This window comes from Rosa rugosa, chromosome 1 (genome assembly GCF_958449725.1).
Source record: "Rosa rugosa chromosome 1, drRosRugo1.1, whole genome shotgun sequence".
NCBI lineage: Eukaryota > Viridiplantae > Streptophyta > Magnoliopsida > Rosales > Rosaceae > Rosa > Rosa rugosa.
Window position 1 is genome coordinate 28,870,066 of NC_084820.1, and position 19,615 is coordinate 28,889,680.

Sequence of the window (19,615 nt, forward strand, 5' to 3'; positions counted from 1 at the left end):
AAACCTATGACTTGGGAAAGAAAATTTCAATTACAACCCCATATACATAAAAGATTTTGAGTGCGCTAGTTGGATTGTTCGATTTTGAAGACGTTATTGCCTGATCGTGATCTCCTACAATCCAATACAAGTCTGACTCCACATTGCTCGTGCCTTTGGTGCCCATCATCAAATAACAGAAGTTGAGGTACACAAAGGCGACAAACGATTGACTCGCACACGAGAATTAGTTGCCGGAGGACTATAGTACTAGAAATTCCTTACCGCATCGCAAGAAGAACTACATATGAGGATGAGTTTATAATCACCCCTCTAATTGTGGTATATGGGATATGGTAAAGTGGAATTCCTGCCGTCCCAATTTTAAGGTAATAATGGAAAATCTTAACAATCCATTTCAAGAGAGAGAGAGAGAGAGTTGCGTTTCAAATAAGTGACTATAAAACTACTCGACATGATTAACATCATTACGAGATGACGCAAATTTATTTCATCTAGTCCGGTGTAATACAATCCTCGATCACATTTTCTATTCTTGATTCTTGTGTCTCATCAGACGGACAATTTTGAATTACAAATAATACAACATTAAAAATAATTACCAAAAAAAAAAAAAAATCCCATTGGTATTCGGAAACTCTGACTCTGCCCGCCGTTGAAATTCCGATTTTAGTGAAACCCCGTCAAACCTATTTCCGTCATTCCCACTTCCAAACGGCTACTATGTAAAAACTCACACACCAACTCCCCACCGGCTCACATTAGCCCCACCCAATCAAATCCCTCCACGTCACCAGCCAAACCCCTCCTCCTCCTCCTCGCTTCCTCTCCCTTTCCCAAAAGCTCCACCATTTCTCTGCTCTTCCCTGCAACCAAAAATTGCCCCGCATTTTCTCCAAATCCCAATTCCCATGGCTCCAGCCACCGCATCCTCGGCGGCGAGTCCAGCTCAGCGCCTCATCCGCTTCAACCGCCGCACCTCCGCCCCGCGCCGCCACCGGTCGCCGCCCCAGTCCCCCCCGCCGAAGAAGTTCAAGCCGCTCTCCGAGGTGATGGATAGGGCGCGATTCTCCGTGGCGGAGAGAGCCGATTACAGCGACGTCAGGTGCGAGCAATGTGGCTCCGGCGACCGAGCTGATGAGCTGCTCCTCTGCGACAAATGCGATAGGGGCTTCCACATGAAATGCCTCCGGCCGATCGTCGCCATTCTCCCGATTGGGTCCTGGCTCTGCCCTAAGTGCTCCGGACACAGAAGAGTAAGAAGTAGGGATTTCTTTTTTTTTTTTTTTTTTTTTGGTTTCAATGCCGCTTTTGCATTTTCTCTTTTGTTTTTGTTGGGAGGTGTTGTGTGAAATGTGACGAAATTTGAAATGCTTGTTTTAGGTTTTTCGCAGAAGAAGATCATCGATTTCTTTCGGATTCAGAAATGTAGCGATGAGAAAGACAAATGTGCTTCTTCTCAAGGTAAAATTTTGGTACATTATGGTGGTAGTGTTGGTTCTCATTGTTTGAGTCTTGATTTGTTAAATAATTTTAAGCCATTATATGAAGGTGAACTAAAATAGAATGGCAATGATAAAGGGTGGAAGGGAATTCAAAATCGGAGGATAAGATTATAGTTTCAAAGAATATTGAAATAAGATTGAGTTTATAGAGTACTTTTGAGAAAATTGATAAACTTTGTTAGTTTACTAGTGATGGAAAACCAGAAATTGTTCGAATGCTGAATACTTATACATTTTTGTGTTAAGTTCTATCAAAAACATCATTTTATTTTGTCAATAACATACTGTTATGGTTTTGAGAAGTGCTTAATGTACTCGTGGGAATTAAGGGACGGTCTTATTCTTTTGACATAATTTTGTACATTTTGGGGTGCTTTCATTTCCTGAATGTAGATTGGTTTTACACATAATGTTCATTTCCTGAATCCATAATTTTTTAACTTTTGGGGGGCGCTTTCGTTTCCTGAATATGCATTGGTTTCACATAACTTCCAGTTATCATCAATCCTGAGTTCCTGACCGTGTCATAGAAAGAATCTTGATTCATCAAATGGAGATTCTTTCCTAAATAAGCAGTAAATCTATGCTCTAATTGGAATTGCTAGTATTCTAACAAGAACTCCGCTTGACCAACTTTAGTTGAAAAATATTTTGCAAGAAATGTGTATTATTGGCCCCAAACTTGTGTTGCTGGGTTTTCAACTGGAACTTATGCTTTATGAACTTCATATATGTTGCCACTTTTATGATGCTCGTGAACAGTGCATGAATAATTTAGAAGTAATGGAAAGTTATCTGAGCTTAGCAGTAAACAATTTAGGCTATGACTTTTTGATATTGATACTTGGGATTCCTGATATGAGGGTGAGACTTTTGGGATATGCATCATGGTATTACAGATGTCATACAAAAAAATGCAAAAATCTGCAGTGCAGTACTGCTATATTCACTAGCTAAAGTTCCCCTAACTCATGCGTGCGTATCCAATGGACAAAATGTTGTAGTCAATAAGTTCTTTGATGAGGTCTTGACATATAAAAGATAAAAACAAAAATTACTTCCGTCTGAATTTTATTTCCATTGCAAAGACTTGGTGATTTAAAATGATCACTTATGTAGGTAGGATTTAATTATACATGATACTGTCTGGAATTGCCTCTGCATTAGGCTTTTGTGCGGTGTTTGACTAAAGTTTAATCTAATTTGATGTGCCTGTGATAGTGCTTACTCTTTCAAAAGTTGCCACTCAATAGTGAGCATAGTGGAAGGGGAAGATGCCACATTGATGCAGTTACGTAAGCTGGGAATCAAGATGTACCTTGTTGCTAAGTAGGAAGCACATATAGGATATGGGAACATAAGTACGATTATTCTTCAAAAGATTGGATATGGTACATTTGGATATGTTAAGTTGCTAACTAAATAGTAAAAGAGTATGCATTCATATCCATGCATCAATTAATGTTCAAAGAATAAACACTTGGGATATATTAATAACAGTAAAAGAGTATAGCTACGCATAACTTGGATCAATTTATGTCCAAAGGATAAACAAGCAGCAGAGGTGCATAAAAATGTTTTGGAACCAATAGTAGTAACAAAGAGTAAGAAGGATCCCTCTTAATAAGATCTACAAGGAATGACATCGTTAGGGTCCCCACAATGTGGTCTGATGGTCCAACCGTTTATGTTTGATTTCTGTTAGAAATCAATAGAAATCATCCCTGCAAAAATCAGCAACAGTGAAAAATGTTGGTAATTTGATCATTTCAATGATCATTGGTGACACTATATCTTATTTATATAGAAAAATAGGATGAAAACAGTATAATTACTTGGGATCCAACTGTTGAGCAGTAGATTGAAGGGAAAATATTAGAAACAAAAAGCATTAGATCCTATGAGCCTTGAATTTGTAATTACTTGCACTCAAGGCATCTCAAAATCCCATTTTGACAATTACATTGCACTAGTTTCTTACAGAGTAATGCATGAAATTTGAAAATGAACACAGCAGTAATCAGTAAAAAGAGATCATTCCACTCTGTGATGGAGAAAGTAGGACCTCGGAGGGTTTGTCATGTATTCTGGTAACTAGGAGTGTGTAATGAAGATAGCTGGAGTACAAGTATAATGAAAAGGTTTGTCATGTATTCTGGTAACTAGGAGTAGGCATGCCTTGGATTATGAAAATCGGTTATAATTTGAGTGAATATTGTTCCAGAGAGAGAACCATTGTGATACAATTTTGGTACTTAAAAGCTGTTGTGATTGAAGGGTAGTCTTAGCTCATTGTAAATGTCAACAATGTATATTCAAAGAACTAACATAGTCTAAAATTCAACAAGCATGCTGATAACCTAAACTCACCCAACTGTTTGCCTCGGTGCTTATACTTTTTTTTATCTTGGGAGCAATGTAACATCTCTACTTGTGATGGTATCCTTTATGAAAAATTGTCCAACTATGTTATTGTCTATATATATATATATATATTATATTCTTTGTTTGATGTGAAGTTATTTATCTCTCTTTTTTTTTTTTTTTTTTTTTTTTTCTCTTGCATGCTGCTACTACTTTCGAGAGATTGTGTAAGCCACACCCTTTATTGGAAACATTGTAACTTCTCTAGTCTTAACTTGATTATCTTTTCTTATAAGCAATTGTCCAACTGCCTGGTTGCCCACAGTTTTTGTGTCTGTCAACACAGATTGTTTTACCCAGTATCGTTTTATCTGATCATGCTACTAATGCTTTTGGAGGTCATCCTGATAGTACAATACTTGCTCTTTGAATTGAATTGTTTTATGCCCACAGTTTTTGTGTCTGTCAACACAGATTGTTTTACCCAGTATCGTTTTATCTGATCATGCTACTAATGCTTTTGGAGGTCATCCTGATAGTACAATACTTGCTCTTTGAATTGAATTGTTTTATGTAGGAATGATGTAACATACATCAAAGATGATAGGGTGTTTTCTTGTACTCATCTACTTACATTACACAGTTATTCCTAAATTGATTCCTCTGTTGCTTGGTTGTTATGGCTTGAACTCTAGATGCTCGAAAGCGCCGGAGACGTTCAGGATCATTAGTTTTGCAGAAGAGAAGAAGACGACTATTGCCATTTATTCCATCAGAGGATCCTGCTCAAAGGCTAAAACAAATGGGTTCCCTTGCTTCTGCGTTAACAGCATTGCACATGGAATTCAGTGATGATCTCACTTACATGCCTGGCATGGCTCCTAGATCTGCAAATCATTCCAAGTTTGAAGATGGTGGAATGCAGGTTTTGAACCACTCTCAATCTATTCTCGCTTTGGTTGGCATTATGGCCAACTGGTAATTAGTCTTTTCATCATCTGTGTAAGTAATGGTACTCTTCTAATAGATTCTTTCCAAAGAAGATACTGAGACATTGGAACACTGCAGAGCCATGTGTAAAAGAGGAGAATGCCCTCCTCTTACAGTTGTTTTCGATGCATGTGAAGGGTAACTTTATCTTTGATTATCGTGTGTTGCAGTTAAATAGGTAATGGTACCTGTGTATTGAGTATGATCCTATTGAGTTCTTTTATGTAGTTTTACAGTAGAGGCTGATGAGCAGATTAAGGATCTCACTTTTATTGCTGAGTATACGGGTGATGTCGATTACATTAAGCATCGGGAGAATGACGACTGTGACAGCATGATGACCCTTCTGTTAGCACTCAATCCATCTAAGAGTCTTGTCATCTGTCCTGATAAACGTGGAAACATTGCTCGATTTATCAATGGAATCAACAACCATTCTCTGTAAGTACATGCGACCTATTACTTATACTATTGCTTAACACTAGCTTCGTGGATAGAACGTTTAATAAAACTACATATGTTTTTTTTTCACATGCACGTTATGTTTGAATCTATTATGCTAAAAATGTATCATAATTTGTGCAGGGAGGGTAAGAAGAAGCAGAATTGTAAATGTGTGAGATACAGTGTCAACGATGAATGCCGGGTCTTATTGGTTGCTACTCGTGATATTGCTAAAGGAGAGAGGTTATATTATGATTATAATGGATATGAGCATGAATACCCTACTGAAAATTTTGTCTAAGATATCAATACTGATGTTGGCAACTCACCGGCTAACCATCCTAAGGAGCTAGGATGTAATTTTGGGCCTCAGAGATCCCTTTCTTTTGGTTTGGGCTTAATTATTTTTCATTTTCTTCTAGTTCTTCCTTTGAACCATTCATTGTAACTTTAATGTAGAATTGTAGAGCTGGCTCATTGTGTGGCCATGAGAAATAGAGTAGGCAAGGAAATATTTTCCTTGCATAAGTTAAGGATCATCATTCTGTAATACAGATTTCAATGGAAGATATTATTTCTGAGTTGATGCTTGTCATTTCGTGGCATCAATATAATTTTCCTTAGTACTCTGATTGACTGTCTGGGATGTCTCATACAATCCTCTTTTTATGTATTTCTGTAAACAATTCTAAGCTGTATGTTTTCATTCTTTTTAAGATCAAGAGTCGCCCTAGATCAAAAAAAAAAAAAAAAGACCTTTTGAAAAGATCGATATAATGGGGACTCTTATCTTTCTTGTTTAGAGATTTGGATAGAGGCAGGAGAGGATCCATGCACTCTAGTTGGGCATCGCTGAGAGCCTGAGCCTTGTTTTTGTTAGCATAATACTGAGATGGGCATGGAGTGTGCTGGATTGGGTTTGGCTGAAGTCGAAGAAGCTAGAAAGATGTTTGAGGGAGCAAGGCCTTCAAGGCAAATCCTACAGGTTCTTGTATGGAGATTTGAGGGAGAACTCTATCCTGCTCAAACATTGAAAATCCCTCTCCACCTCCCATGCATGACATAGCACCACGACTCATCCCTTTTCTCGATCAAACCGTAAAAACGTATGGTATGCCAAATTACCTTTGTTATATGAATATATGATGATATGTGTTTAATACAGTTAACGTTATTCAGTACCATATGCATGCTTGCCATAAAGAAGACGAGCGAGTTGTAAACTTAGACTCGAGCTCAAATGTTCATAGTCACAGGCAGAAGTACATGAGTGGTACTACGTATTTGAACCAAAATAGTAGATCGATAGACAAATAAGAGGTGAATCTAACAATTATTCTCCAGTTCGTTTGAATGGAGATCAAGAAAACAGTAACTGTAAACATACGTGCATCAATTGTTATTTATATTCATAAAAAAAAAAAAAAAAAAAAAAAAAAAAAACAGAGGACTAATAGTCAATGGGCGTGAGAGGTGGAGAGGGATTTTCAATGTTTGAGAGGACTAATAATCGATAGCCTCCAGAGTCCAGACCTGACTTCTGGGATTTTTGTGTGGTGTGTTTCTAATAAGGTTCTTAATATAAGAAGATTCCAAATATGTGGAATTGTTTCTTATCAAAAAAAATTTCCCACTCCAATAGCTTTAGCTTCTTTCTTTCGCACGAAGTGACGAAACACTGCTGCTGAGCGGGTCTCTATTGCCTTTGATTTGTTGCAACTTTGTCTCTTCAGCGTCGAGGAGAAAGTCTCCCCGAGTAGGGCTGCCTTATCATGCATGTGAGTACTGAGTAGTAGAACAGCCCAATAAAAATATTACACTCGGAACCAAGAAGTATACTATTTGCCTACAATTTAATTACAAAATGGTCATTCATGTTGACATTTCTGAAAGGTGTTTTTCCCCATTTGTAGAAAAGTCCTCGAGTTTCACTATTCAAAGGCACTTTCCTCCTTCCATAGAAGTCATCAGTTCTAGATCTAGAGTTCTTCAGTTCAGTACCATACCATCTGTCTTTCAATTCTTTCTCTGGTTCTCTCTCCTAGCTTATAGCCAGCTACACATACACAGACGTCGTCAAACATGGAAGTAACAGTGGCTACCTGGGCAGCTCTGAGCCTTGTCTTTGTTAGCTTAATAGCAAGATGGGTGTGGGGTGTGCTGGATTGGTTGTGGTTTAAGCCAAAGAAGCTAGAAAGATTGCTGAGAGAGCAAGGCCTTAAAGGAAACTCCTACAGGTTTATGTATGGAGACTCGAAGGAGACCGCTAACCTGCTCAAACAAGCATCATCTAAACCCATGAACCTGTCAACCTCCCATGACATAGTAGGACGAGTCACCCCTTTCGATGAGCAAACCATAAAAACTTATGGTAAGCATGCCAAACTCTTTATGATGATGTATAGTTTGTAGCCTCAATCGTTGTACCCACAAGCATATGGTACTAAACTATATCATTAGCAAACTAAAATTTAGTTTGCTAATGATATAGTTTAGTACCATATGCTTGTGGGTACAACGATTGAGGCTACTTGTAAACTTAAATAGACATATATGAGCTTAAACATTCGTAGACGCAAAAGTACGCACTAGTCTATATGGTTTTCTATTAAACAAGGAATTAAATGAGGTGTATCTTTTACAGGTAAGGACTCTTTTGTTTGGATTGGCACCTCACCAAGGGTGAACATAATGAATCTAGAAGATTTGAAAGCTGTCCTCACAAAAATGGATAATTTTCCGAAACCAGAATCAAGCCCACTCATTAAGTTGCTAGCACAAGGTATTGCAGTCTATGAAGGTGAGAAATGGGTTAAGCACAGAAGGATTATCAACCCTACATTCCATGTAGAGAAGCTAAAGGTATGATATGTAAATATGTAATTGTCAATTTTTTTTTCAGGGTAATGTTATTACCACCTGCAAAATCCAGACGTTCATTTTAGTGCTCCAAAGTTATTGTTTTATTACTTACATACACTCACAGAAAGGTGCAGAAGAGTACATATGACATTCTGAAGGTGTCAAGAATATATTGCTGTTCCTATCGAATTAATTTTAATTTATGTTGCATTGTTTGCAACAGCGTATGTTACCGGCATTCTATGAAAGTTGTGATGATATGATTAAGGAATGGGAGAGGTCAGTGTCCAAAGGGGGTTTATCATGTGAGTTGGATGTCTTCCCTTCTCTTCAACATTTGACGGCTGATGTGATTTCTCGAACAGCATTTGGAAGTAGCTATCAAGAAGGGAGGAAAATATTTGAACTCCTAAAAGAACAGACAGGATATGCATTAAAAACCGCACATACTATTTACATTCCAGGATGGAGGTAAAAATTTAAGATTTCCTATAGATAATGCATAAAATTGTACTCGGATCTCCTTCATATATGCCTTACTTTCTCAATAAAACTATAAATGTCTTGTGGTGTATAGGTTTGTACCAACTAAGATGAACAAGAAGATGAAGCAAATTGACAAAGAAATAAGGGGTTTACTCAAGGGTATTATAATTAAAAGAGAGCAGGCCATTAAGGCAGGTGAAACCACTAAAGATGACTTATTAGGTGCACTTCTGGAGTCAAGCTTGAATGACATTCAGGGACATGGGAAGAACAACAAAAACGTTGGGATGAGTATTGAAGATGTAATTGAGGAGTGTAAACTGTTTTACTTTGCTGGGCAAGAGACCACTTCAGTGTTGCTGGTTTGGACGATGATTTTACTTAGTCAAAATCAGAATTGGCAAGACCGAGCAAGACAAGAGATTCTGCAAGTCTTTGGAAGCAACAAGCCAGACTTTGAGGGCCTAACTCACTTGAAAGTTGTAAGTACACAAGATGGAATACACTCACATTTTTGTTGATTATAATAGTTGCTTGTTGCATTTTGTGCATGAATTTTGCTTTGGGGATGGATCGGTTTCTATGATATATATTAACCTTGAATGCATTAACCCCCAGGTAACAATGATTTTACTTGAAGTTCTTCGACTATACCCACCACTGGTTATGATGTCTCGAATCGTTCACAAGAAAACACAACTTACAAAATTCTCATTGCCAGCTGGAGTCGAAGTCGGCTTACCTACACTGCTCATTCACCACGATAAGGAACTGTGGGGTGATGATGCAAACGAGTTCAAGCCAGAGAGGTTTTCTGAAGGAGTTTCTAAGGCAACAAAGAACCGACTCTCGTTCTTCCCATTTGGAGCCGGTCCTCGGATCTGCGTTGGCCAGAACTTTGCCATGATAGAAGCGAAACTGGCCTTATCATTGATCTTGCAACACTTCACTTTTGAGCTTTCTCCATCTTATACTCATGCTCCTTCCTCACTTTTCATTATTCAACCACAGTATGGTGCTCCAATCATTTTACATAAGCGTTAAATGAGTTGTGTAACAAAAATGATTTCAAACAATGTATGATGTACCCTTACTTTAAAGTATGTACATTAAATCTTTTTCGCATGAAGAAAAAATAAATGTCATTGTAAGCTTGTAGCACTATTGGAAGTATGGTTGCAGTATGGCTATTTCTCCTACAGCTTTACTTTCTACTGTTAATAGCTTACCTTAGTTGTTAGAGTTGTTTAGCTAAGTTATGGTTGGGTTGTCCCTTAAATTAAGGATCAGCTTTTCTGTTTCTTTTTCTCTTCTTTGTGTATATATAGGAAAAGCTTGTAATCAGTTTCAATAATGAAGTAATATAAGAAAACCTCCCACAAAGTTTCTGTCTTGTTTTCTTCATGGTATCAGAGCATGAATTCAAGGCCTGACTTTGTAATTGATCTTGTGGAGTTCCTGAGTTTGTCTGCTTATCATGGCTGGGAAATCGGGTTCTAAAGGTGAGGAGCCTCTTGTGTCTTCAGATGTTGAGTTTAATCCAAACCAACGTCTTAGTTCTGTTTTGTTGAATGAATTCAACTATCTTTCTTGGGCTAGAGCTGTTACTCCTGCACTTGGAGGAAGGTCCAAGCTTGGCTATGGAGTCATACAAAAGCCTAAAGATGACTCTCCTACATATGACTCTTGGCTGTGCAGGGATTAGCTGGTGTCTTGGTTACTCAACTCTATGGAGAGTAGAATAGTAGAAATTTTCAGCTTTTCTGAGTCCGCTATGCATCTTTTTTTTCAACTTAAACGAGATATTGCTAATCTTCAACAAGAAGGTAAGCCTTTTGTTCAGCATCTTAGTAGTCTTACAAGCATGTGGAATTAGCTAGATGTTTATAGACCTCATACCATCGAGGCTAGTGTTTTGTTAAAGAGAGCTGAGGAGGACAAGATTTTTCAACTCCTTGCGAGCTTAAACTCAGAGTATGAAGATTTAAGAAGTCACATTCTTATGAATGTTGAGTTACCATCTTTCAACAATGTGTGTGCTACCATTCAAAGAGAAGAGGTTCGTAAAAAGGTGATGAATATGGAGATCAAGACAAGTGTGTCTGAAACTAGAGCTTATGTTTCCAATCACAAGCAAGTTGAAGCTAAGGTGTACAAAGCCAAGAGACCAGACTTGAAATGCAGCTACTGTGAGGGTGTTGGACATGTCAAGGATAGATGTTGGGAACTCCATCCTGAACAGAAGCCGAAGTTCCTAAAGGAAGGCAAAGGTCCTCAAAAGGGTTGGAATCCACCAAAAGCAAACCTTGCAGCAGCTTCTTCTACTCCTTCTGAGGGTATGCTGAACTTCACCTCCAATCCCACTACTCTAATCAATGAATTTGCGGCCTATCTCAGCAAGAAGCAGATGCATGGTGGAAGTGAAGAAACAACCATGGCTGGGATTGAAGGTCACACTGCACTCCTTGGGAAGTTTGCTGGTTTTCTTGCTGAAATTGACTGTGTCCCTCTTGAAGAAGCTTCAGGTATTCTAAAATCCTTCTTAACTGCTCTCAATGTTTGTGCTATGGATGACTATTGGATTATAGACTCAGGAGCTATGGATCACATGACAAATAAGCTCGAAAATTTGCATGATTTTGAAAAATTGTCCATCCCTTCTAAAGTTTCAGTAGCAAATGGCAAAGGAGTTTCTGTTTTGGGAAATGGAAAACTAAAACTACTTTCTAGTTTCATTGAGTCAATTGCGCTTTATGTTCCTTCCTTTCCTTTTCAACTTCTATCCGTCGAAAGAATTATACATACCATATAATGCACTTGATTGTACTCATGAACCTCAAAGTTTTGAGGAAGCTAATCAGCTTGATGTATGGAAGCAAGCTATGGCAGATGAACTTTAAGCACTTCATGACAATAATACATGGAGTGTTGTTCGAATTCCTAAAGGGAAGAAGGTTGTAGGCAGTCGTTGGGTTTACAAAACGAAGCTTCATTCGGATGGTTCTGTGGAGAGACATAAGGCTCGTTTGGTAGCTCGTGGTTTTACTCAAACATATGGAGTAGACTACAAGGAGACTTTCGCTCCTGTTGCTAAAATGAGTATAGTGAGAGTTTTGTTATCAGTTGCAGTCAATCATGCTTGACCTTTATATCAAATGGATGTAAAAAATGTGTTTTTACATGGTGATCTTGAAGAAGAGGTTTACATGAAGTTATCTCACAGTCATCCTCAATCTCATGATCCTAAGATAGTATGCAAGCTTCACAAGTCTATTTATGGCTTAAAGCAATCTCCTCGTGCTTGGTATGCCAAGCTCAGTTCAGTACTTGAGGAAGTTGGTTTTCAAAGAAGCAATGTAGAGTCTTCTTTGTTTGTTCGGATTGGTTCAACTAGTAAGCTTGTTGATGATTTAATTGTGACAGGTGACAATGTTGAAGAGATTAATACTCTCAACAAATCTTTGCAAAATAGGTTTTCTTTGAAAGATTTGGGCATTCTCAAATATTTTCTTGGTATAGAAGTGGCCACTTCTCAGAAAGGTCTTTTTCTAAACCAAAGAAAATATGTTCTTGATCTTTTTCAAGATACTGATCTGCAGGACTGCAAGCCAGCTTGCATTCCTCTTGACAGCAAGCTCCAATTTGATGTACAAGGTGAGCCTCTCCTGAATGTGAGCCATTATCAAAGGCTGGTAGGTAAGCTTATTTATCTTACCATTACTCGTCCCGATATAGCTTATGCAGTAAGCAAGCATTGTCAGTAAGTTCATGCATTCTCCCACTTTGGCTCATCTTCACATTGTTAAACTAATTCTTCGTCATCTCAAAGGCTCTGCTGGAAGAGGTGTTTTGATTAAAAACAATGGTAACACTCAAATCATGGGTTACACAGATGCTGATTGGGCAGGGAACTCTCTTGATCGTAAATCAACTACCGGTTTCTGCACATTTGTTGGTGGTAACTTAGTTACCTGGAAAAGCAAGAAGCAGACAATTGTTGCTCGCTCTAGTGTAGAGGCTGAATATAGAGCTATGGCTTCCAATGCTTGTGAGCTCATTTGGTTAAAAGGTCTCCTATCTGATTTGGGGTTTCCTAGTAGTCAACCAAAGTCCCTTTTTTGTGACAATCAAGCTGCAATGCATATTGCTTCTAATCTGGTTTTTCATGAAAGAACCAAGCATATAGAAGTTGATTGTCACTACATTCGAGCTCAAGTCCAATCCAAGATCATTGATACTCACTACACCCAAAGCCATGATCAGTTAGCTGATATTTTCACCAAATCCCTTCGCACTGCTCAGTTTCACAGAATTTTGGGCAAGCTTGGATCAATGAATCCCCTTGATCCAACTTGAGGGGGAGTATTGGAAGTATGGTTGCAGTATGGCTATTTCTCCTACAGCCTTACTTTCTACTGTTAATATCTTACCTTAGTTGTTAGAGTTGTTTAGCTAAATTATGGTTGGGTTGTCCCTTAAATTAAGGATCAGCTTTTCTGTTTCTTTTTCTCCTCTTTGTGTATATATAGGAAAAGCTTGTAATCAGTTTCAATAATGAAGTAATATTAGAAATGTCAAGCCCCGAATTTTGAATAAAGGAATTCAAATCCGAAACGCGAGAACAAACAATCACAAGAAGACTCTTGGAAAATTTTCAAATAAACTAAGCAACAAACAAACTGAACTCACAATGTCAATACTGACTCGTTCTTTAGAGTCACATATTACATTACAATAGTTTACAAATTAAACTGAATATCAATTCAACTTGTAACCACTCTCACCAACTCACTACACAGGGGAAGACTACAAGTATAAGCGCCCTTCTACACCCACGTGACGGAAAGTCCACCTCAGCTTTGATGACGATTAATCGATATTTTAACCTACACAATAACCCCTACACCATAGAATAGTGCACCGGGAATGTAAACAACAAACCCGGTAAGCTTTTCAGCCCGTATGAGTAAACTCAATTAAAATGACTCACGTCACTCATGCTTATAATTTCTCAATTCGTGAGATAATTAAAGCAACAATATTTAATTTCACAAAACACAACCAAACATCAAGTTCATATCATATCATCACAAAGACAAATCACACTCACTTCTCTTCAACATAAAGCATTTGTCAAAATGATAACCTCACAACTCATTTCCCAATCACTACAGATCACAACCCACAACTGTACCCACAATAAGAATTAAGCAAAATCAGTAATCCCTGCATAGAAACTTAGTTTAGGAGATCACATGAAAACAAACAAAAGAAATCATATAAATCTCTGCATAGAGTTTAGTTAAGGAATTTACATTAAAACAAACAATACAAAAAGCGGCAATCCCTGCATATAACTTAGTTCAGGAGATTACATTAAAACAAACAATTCAAAAGATAGTAATCCTTGCATATAATTTAGTTCAGGAGATTACATAAAAACAAACAATTCAAAAGGTAGTAATCCCAGCATATAACTTAGTTCTGGAGATTACATAAAAACAAACAATTCAAAAGGTAGTAATCCCAGCATATAACTTAGTTCTGGAGATTACATTTAAAGAAAACAATAGAATTCACAGAATTCCCAATCTCACGTAAACACAAACAAAAAACCCCAAAAACCTTCTCTGAACTATGACAGACTCGAGCTCAACTGAATCGTAACCTGTCACCTCTGCCGAGGTTCAACCTTACGACCAAACTTCAGACCCTTCAGTCCTCAGAATAGAAATCCAGGTTACCACTGTAACCTTCAAACTTCAGACCCTTCGGTCCTCAGAATAGAAACTCAGGTTACCACTGTAACCTTCAAACTTCAGACCTTTCAGTCCTCATAATAGAAATCCAGGTTACCACTGTAACCTTCAAACTTCAGACCCTTCGGTCATCAGAATAAACCCAGGTTTACCACTGAAACCTTCTGACTCACAATTGTCACATCACAACTCCAAATAACTCTTTCAACAATATAAATTATCAAACATATACATATCACAACGCCACTCCATCCATGTATATATTCCACGTAAATATATATATACGTAGCCATTCACGCAGGAATGACCACTAATACCAACTATAGTTTTATAAATTAACTATTCGAAAATCATTTTATATCAAAACATTGTTTTAACTTAACCATGAACCGTTGTCGATCAAGTTCATATATTTTAAAACAAATAATTTATTTTGATAAATACGATTTTTCATGCTAACAATTAAATATACTAAATTAAAACATAACTACTTTATCAACTGAAACACCGTGAGATTTACTCACCTCAAAATCCCGACGCGTCTTCTCTTACAGCCGAGATAAAGTACAGAACACACTCCATCAATCACCTAAGTAAAATGCATCACAACTTAGTATACGGATCGAAAACGATTAAAGTTCAAACCCCCGTTGAACTAAAATCCCCAAAAGTAATGTCAATCGAGGAGAAACTTCATCCGAGACCACCCGAGGCCTCCGGAATACTCATACGATCAATATAACAAAACTACAAGTCAATTGGACGGCCGAATCCTCACGGATAGAAAACCGATCGAACCGAAAACCCTAAAACTTGGAAAATTCATAACATGCCATACGATTTCCAAAAATTACAAACTATATATTGAAATGCTCGTATCGACGAGTAGATCGCACTGAGAAGCAGAAACTGCCCCAGAGGTGGCCGGAAGCCGCCGGAACCCACAACCACAGTGGCGGCACCGCCACCAAACCAAAGTCAAAATTTGACAAAACTTCCAACATCAAAGTTCTTCATCTCAACTCCAATTGAAACTTTCATAACTAGCACAAAGTCTGAATCAAAGCCATATGGCCGAAATTTACCTCGCAAGTTCAGAAATTCGAAGAACCCTAGATTCCCAATCTTCCAAATTCGAGCTCCACAGGTTGAATCGTTGCAAGCCGCTTGGAGGGAAGCATCTACGTCCTCTGGGCTTCAAAAGCCCCCAAGAATCACCGCCTGAGGTGGCCGGAATCGGAAGTTCCGATCTGGGTTCGAAGCATCGCCGCCGCCAAACTTCTCGGCCTTGTAGCGCCGTGTACAGGTCTACCCACACCGTGAAACTTCACGGCGATGAAGTTGGGAGTGAGGCGAAGAGATAGGAACAAACGGCTCGTCGATTAGTGGCTGGAGGAGGGAGAAATCAGCAGGCGAAGGTGGCTGCTTGTAGGGGTGGGCTCGCGAAACCGAAAACCGAAAAAAACCGCACCGATACCCGAACCGCAGCCGAAAAAAACCACACCGAAAAAAACCGCACCGCACCGAATTTGTTCGGTTTGGTTTTCGGTTTTGGCCCGGCCGAAACCGAACCGAACCGCAAACGGAACCGTACAACCGAACCTCAAAACGGCGTCGTTTTTGAATAGGGTTTTTAACTTACCCTAATGACCTAATCTACTCGGTCGCCTAACCCTCGCACTCTCGCAGATCGCACTCGCTCCTCTAAGCCTCTAACTCTCTCAGATCGGCGACCTCTCTCTCTCAGACCGACCTCTCTCTCGATCACGTTCCAGAAATCGAAGCTCTCCCGACTCGGCGACTCCTGACCTCTCTCTCAGACCGACCTCTCTCCCGATCACGTTCCGGAAATCGAAGCTCTCATCGATCTCGCCGGTAAGCACTGTGTATCTCTCATCGATCTGATATTTAGGGCTAGTTTCTGAGTTTCTCTCATCGATCTGATTGAGTTTCTGATTGACTTGATTCACTCAGCGGCTCAGCCCCCAGTTTCTCTCCTCACCAAGTCACCAGCTCGCCTCCTCGAGTCCTCCACAGCAGTTCTGGGCTCGTTCTGTCTGGAGTTCTGGGCTCGTTCTCCTCCACAGCAGCAAGCGAGCAAGCCACCTCTACCTCAGTACACTCATCCGAATCGTTACGCCGGTAAGGGTTGGATTGCATAATCTTGAATCGATGGGTGTGATTCATTTTTGCTTTGTATTCAAATGTATTATCTTTTATTTACTTTGTTTCGAGCTATGTATGTGGGAGTCTCCACTATACTCGTACTTCTTTATGTGGTGTTCTATACAACTGGATGTTTACTCTTCAGACTTAAGATTGTTTTTTTATTTCCTAGCACCAACTGGTGGCATTCGAATTTAGTTATTACGATCTGTTTGTTTGTACAGGTTGGGATATAGGTTTGGTATTAAAAGCATTGTCAGGTTTTGTTAATGAGTTGCTAAAAGTTCTCTCTGAATTGGTAAAAGATCTTTTCTCTGATTTTCCCAGACGTTATTCAATGTTCATATTTCATAGTTTCATACTCTTATTCATGTTCTATAGTGATGTTCTGCAATTTTAGGTAGTACTTGATTTATTATGTATAATGTGGTATTAGTATAATATTGTGTAATGATGTTCTGATGTGATTTTGCAATTTTTATACTAGACTATATATTACTGTTTTTATATGCAGTAAGCTAATTGCAGTTTGCAACTCCTTGAATTTGAATAGGATTGATCAGTAGCAAACATTATGAAGAGGCAATCTAAATCTGCTGCTACTAGTTCCGGTGCTAATCCGAAATCAACTTCTTCATCTCAGGTACCAATTTTGTTTCTTTTAAGTTCTATGGGATTTGGATTTTCTGGAAATTGGATTTGAGATAATCATATTACACATGTTTATGCTGTTTGGTATATATATCAAGACTGTTTGCACTCTGCAGTTTGTTTTTCTGTTTTGTGCTGGCATTATTGCAGTTTCTGCCTTTTGTTTTCTGCTGTCATTAGTGCAGTTTCTGTTTTGTGGTATTAGTATTATTAGTTTATTACAGTTTCTTATATATCAAAACTGCTTATGTTTGAGTTTTGCGCACTAAAACTGGAGTTTCTGTTCTTTGTCTCTTATTGCAGTTTTTGTATTTTGTTTGTGTTTGCAGTTTCTGTTTTTTTGTTTCTTATTGCAGTTTCTGTTCTGTTTTGCAGATCAACACTAGTGTTGGTGAATCTACAACAGCAATAACTCCCCATGAAGGAACTTTTAGTGAATCAACACTTCTGTTCTTTTTATGTTTAATCTTTTAGTGAACTTATAAATTTTTAAGTGAGGTTAGTGTTGATGTAATGATGGACTTTTATAAACTTTGGACTCTATATTTTTTGACAGTTTCATATATTGATGCTAGAATTTGATGGACTATATGAATTGAATTATATGGACTATGGAGTATCGAATTAGAGATTATTGTCTAGTGCAGTACAAAACATGCATTAGTAAACTTGTAAACTTCTTGTTATAGATTATAATTACAGGTTTGTAGAAACAAAAACTTCTCGAGTTACAATACCAAAGGAGTATATTTGGTACAAAATCTGTTTTAAAAAAAAAAAAAAAAAACCGAAACTGGGCTGAACCGACCCGAACCGTTCGGTTCGGTTCGGTTTTCGGTGCCAACTTCCCAAAACGCAAAAACCGCACCGAACCGCACCGATTCTCATTTCGGTTCGGTTTTCGGTTTAGGCTTGGAACCGAACCGATCGGAACCGAACCCACCCCTAGCTGCTCGGGAAAACTTGGGAGAGAGGAGAGAGAAGATATTTCCTTTTTTGGAAATTCTGATTTTCTGATAAAATTTTCGGATTTTTCCTATATATGCCAAAATAGAAACTTTTTCCGAAGGCTATAACTTCTTCATAAGAATTCCGATTTCCGCGTTCCACATGTCCACGAACTCGTATCGACGAGCTCTACAATATCCGTGAAGGAAGTTTTCACAGAATCCTAACGTATAAAAAGTCAAACTTCGTAACCCCCCAAAACATGCACTTCGAATAATTATTCGTTCAAAAATAATTCCACTCCACCTTCGAACCACGAAATCGTACAAACGAACACCATATTAATCCCAGGAAACATTTAGGAATTAATAACAAATTTCCGAGGTCTTACAAGAAAACCTCCCACAAAGTTTCTGTCTTGTTTTGTTCAAGCACAATAATTAATTTCTTAACATGTTTGTTGCTTCTCTAGATTGAATTTAGCTTTTGTTGATATGTAGTAAAGGTCAACCACCCGCGTCTTCTGTGTATGGAATCCAACCCCATGCTTGCCCTTCACCACCCACAAAGGTGGTTTCATGGTTGTGACTCGCGAGTCATTGGGAAATTTCTCATAAAAATATATGGTTTGTTAGTAAAAAATGAGACATATAAAATACAAAAAATATGCAAAGTATTATTCAGAAATTTCATGTATTAGTTCGTTAACATAATTTGAAAAATTAAATTATTATTTTTATTTTAAAATATTAATTGATATTTATTTTTTTCCCATAATATATGCAAAATAAAATAAAATAAAAAGTAAAAGTTGTATATAATACATATATAATACTTTAACGAGTTGAAATACAAAAGGTTTCTTGAAAAATACAGCGGTTTACGTATTATTCGCATTTTATATGAAAAACATGGACAATAATGAGGCATAATTTCAATGGGGAGGGGGATTGTAAGTTCTAACTTCTAACTGAGAAATCTGCATGCCATATATATTCTATGCTTATTTTGGATGGGTAAAGCTATGGTATGTTAACATTTCTCATACATCAACTATTTTTACCACTTTAGGGACTCATGTTACCACTTTGAGGACTAATATTACTATTTTGAGGACTCATATGGTAAACTAAGAAAATTCACCACTTTAAGGACTCATGTTACCACTTTGAGGACTAATATTACTATTTTGAGGACTCATGTGGTAACTAAGAAAATTTACCACTTTAAGGACTCATGTTACCACTTTGAGGACTAATATTACTATTTTGGGGACTCATTTTACCACTTTTAAGGTAATTGTATGCATGTCATACGTTAACACATTGTAGAATTTTCCATTTTGGATAGGGGTTATCATTTGGCTTGCAGACTCAAAAGCCCATGGGAGCTTGCCCGACTTGAAAAAGCTCATGGGCCTATGGGCGGGCCTAGGCCTTG

General features: G+C 38.1%; 2 protein-coding genes across 2 annotated transcripts; both read left to right on the plus strand.

Moving 5' to 3' along the window:
* The first annotated feature begins 747 nt into the window (after positions 1-747).
* Positions 748-5,926, plus strand: LOC133724536 (probable Histone-lysine N-methyltransferase ATXR5). Its single transcript, XM_062151292.1, has 6 exons — positions 748-1,263; positions 1,384-1,464; positions 4,565-4,794; positions 4,897-4,997; positions 5,088-5,300; positions 5,445-5,926. Exons 1-6 carry the CDS (start codon positions 912-914, stop codon positions 5,602-5,604), a joined length of 1,137 nt encoding a protein of 378 aa, XP_062007276.1. The 5' UTR covers positions 748-911; the 3' UTR covers positions 5,605-5,926.
* Positions 5,927-7,189: 1,263 nt separating this feature from the next.
* Positions 7,190-9,835, plus strand: LOC133724535 (cytochrome P450 72A397-like). The gene is made up of 5 exons (XM_062151291.1): positions 7,190-7,674; positions 7,948-8,165; positions 8,389-8,636; positions 8,743-9,133; positions 9,270-9,835. The coding sequence occupies exons 1-5, from the start codon at positions 7,386-7,388 to the stop codon at positions 9,693-9,695; spliced, it is 1,572 nt and encodes a 523-aa protein (XP_062007275.1). The 5' UTR covers positions 7,190-7,385; the 3' UTR covers positions 9,696-9,835.
* Positions 9,836-19,615: the final 9,780 nt, after the last annotated feature.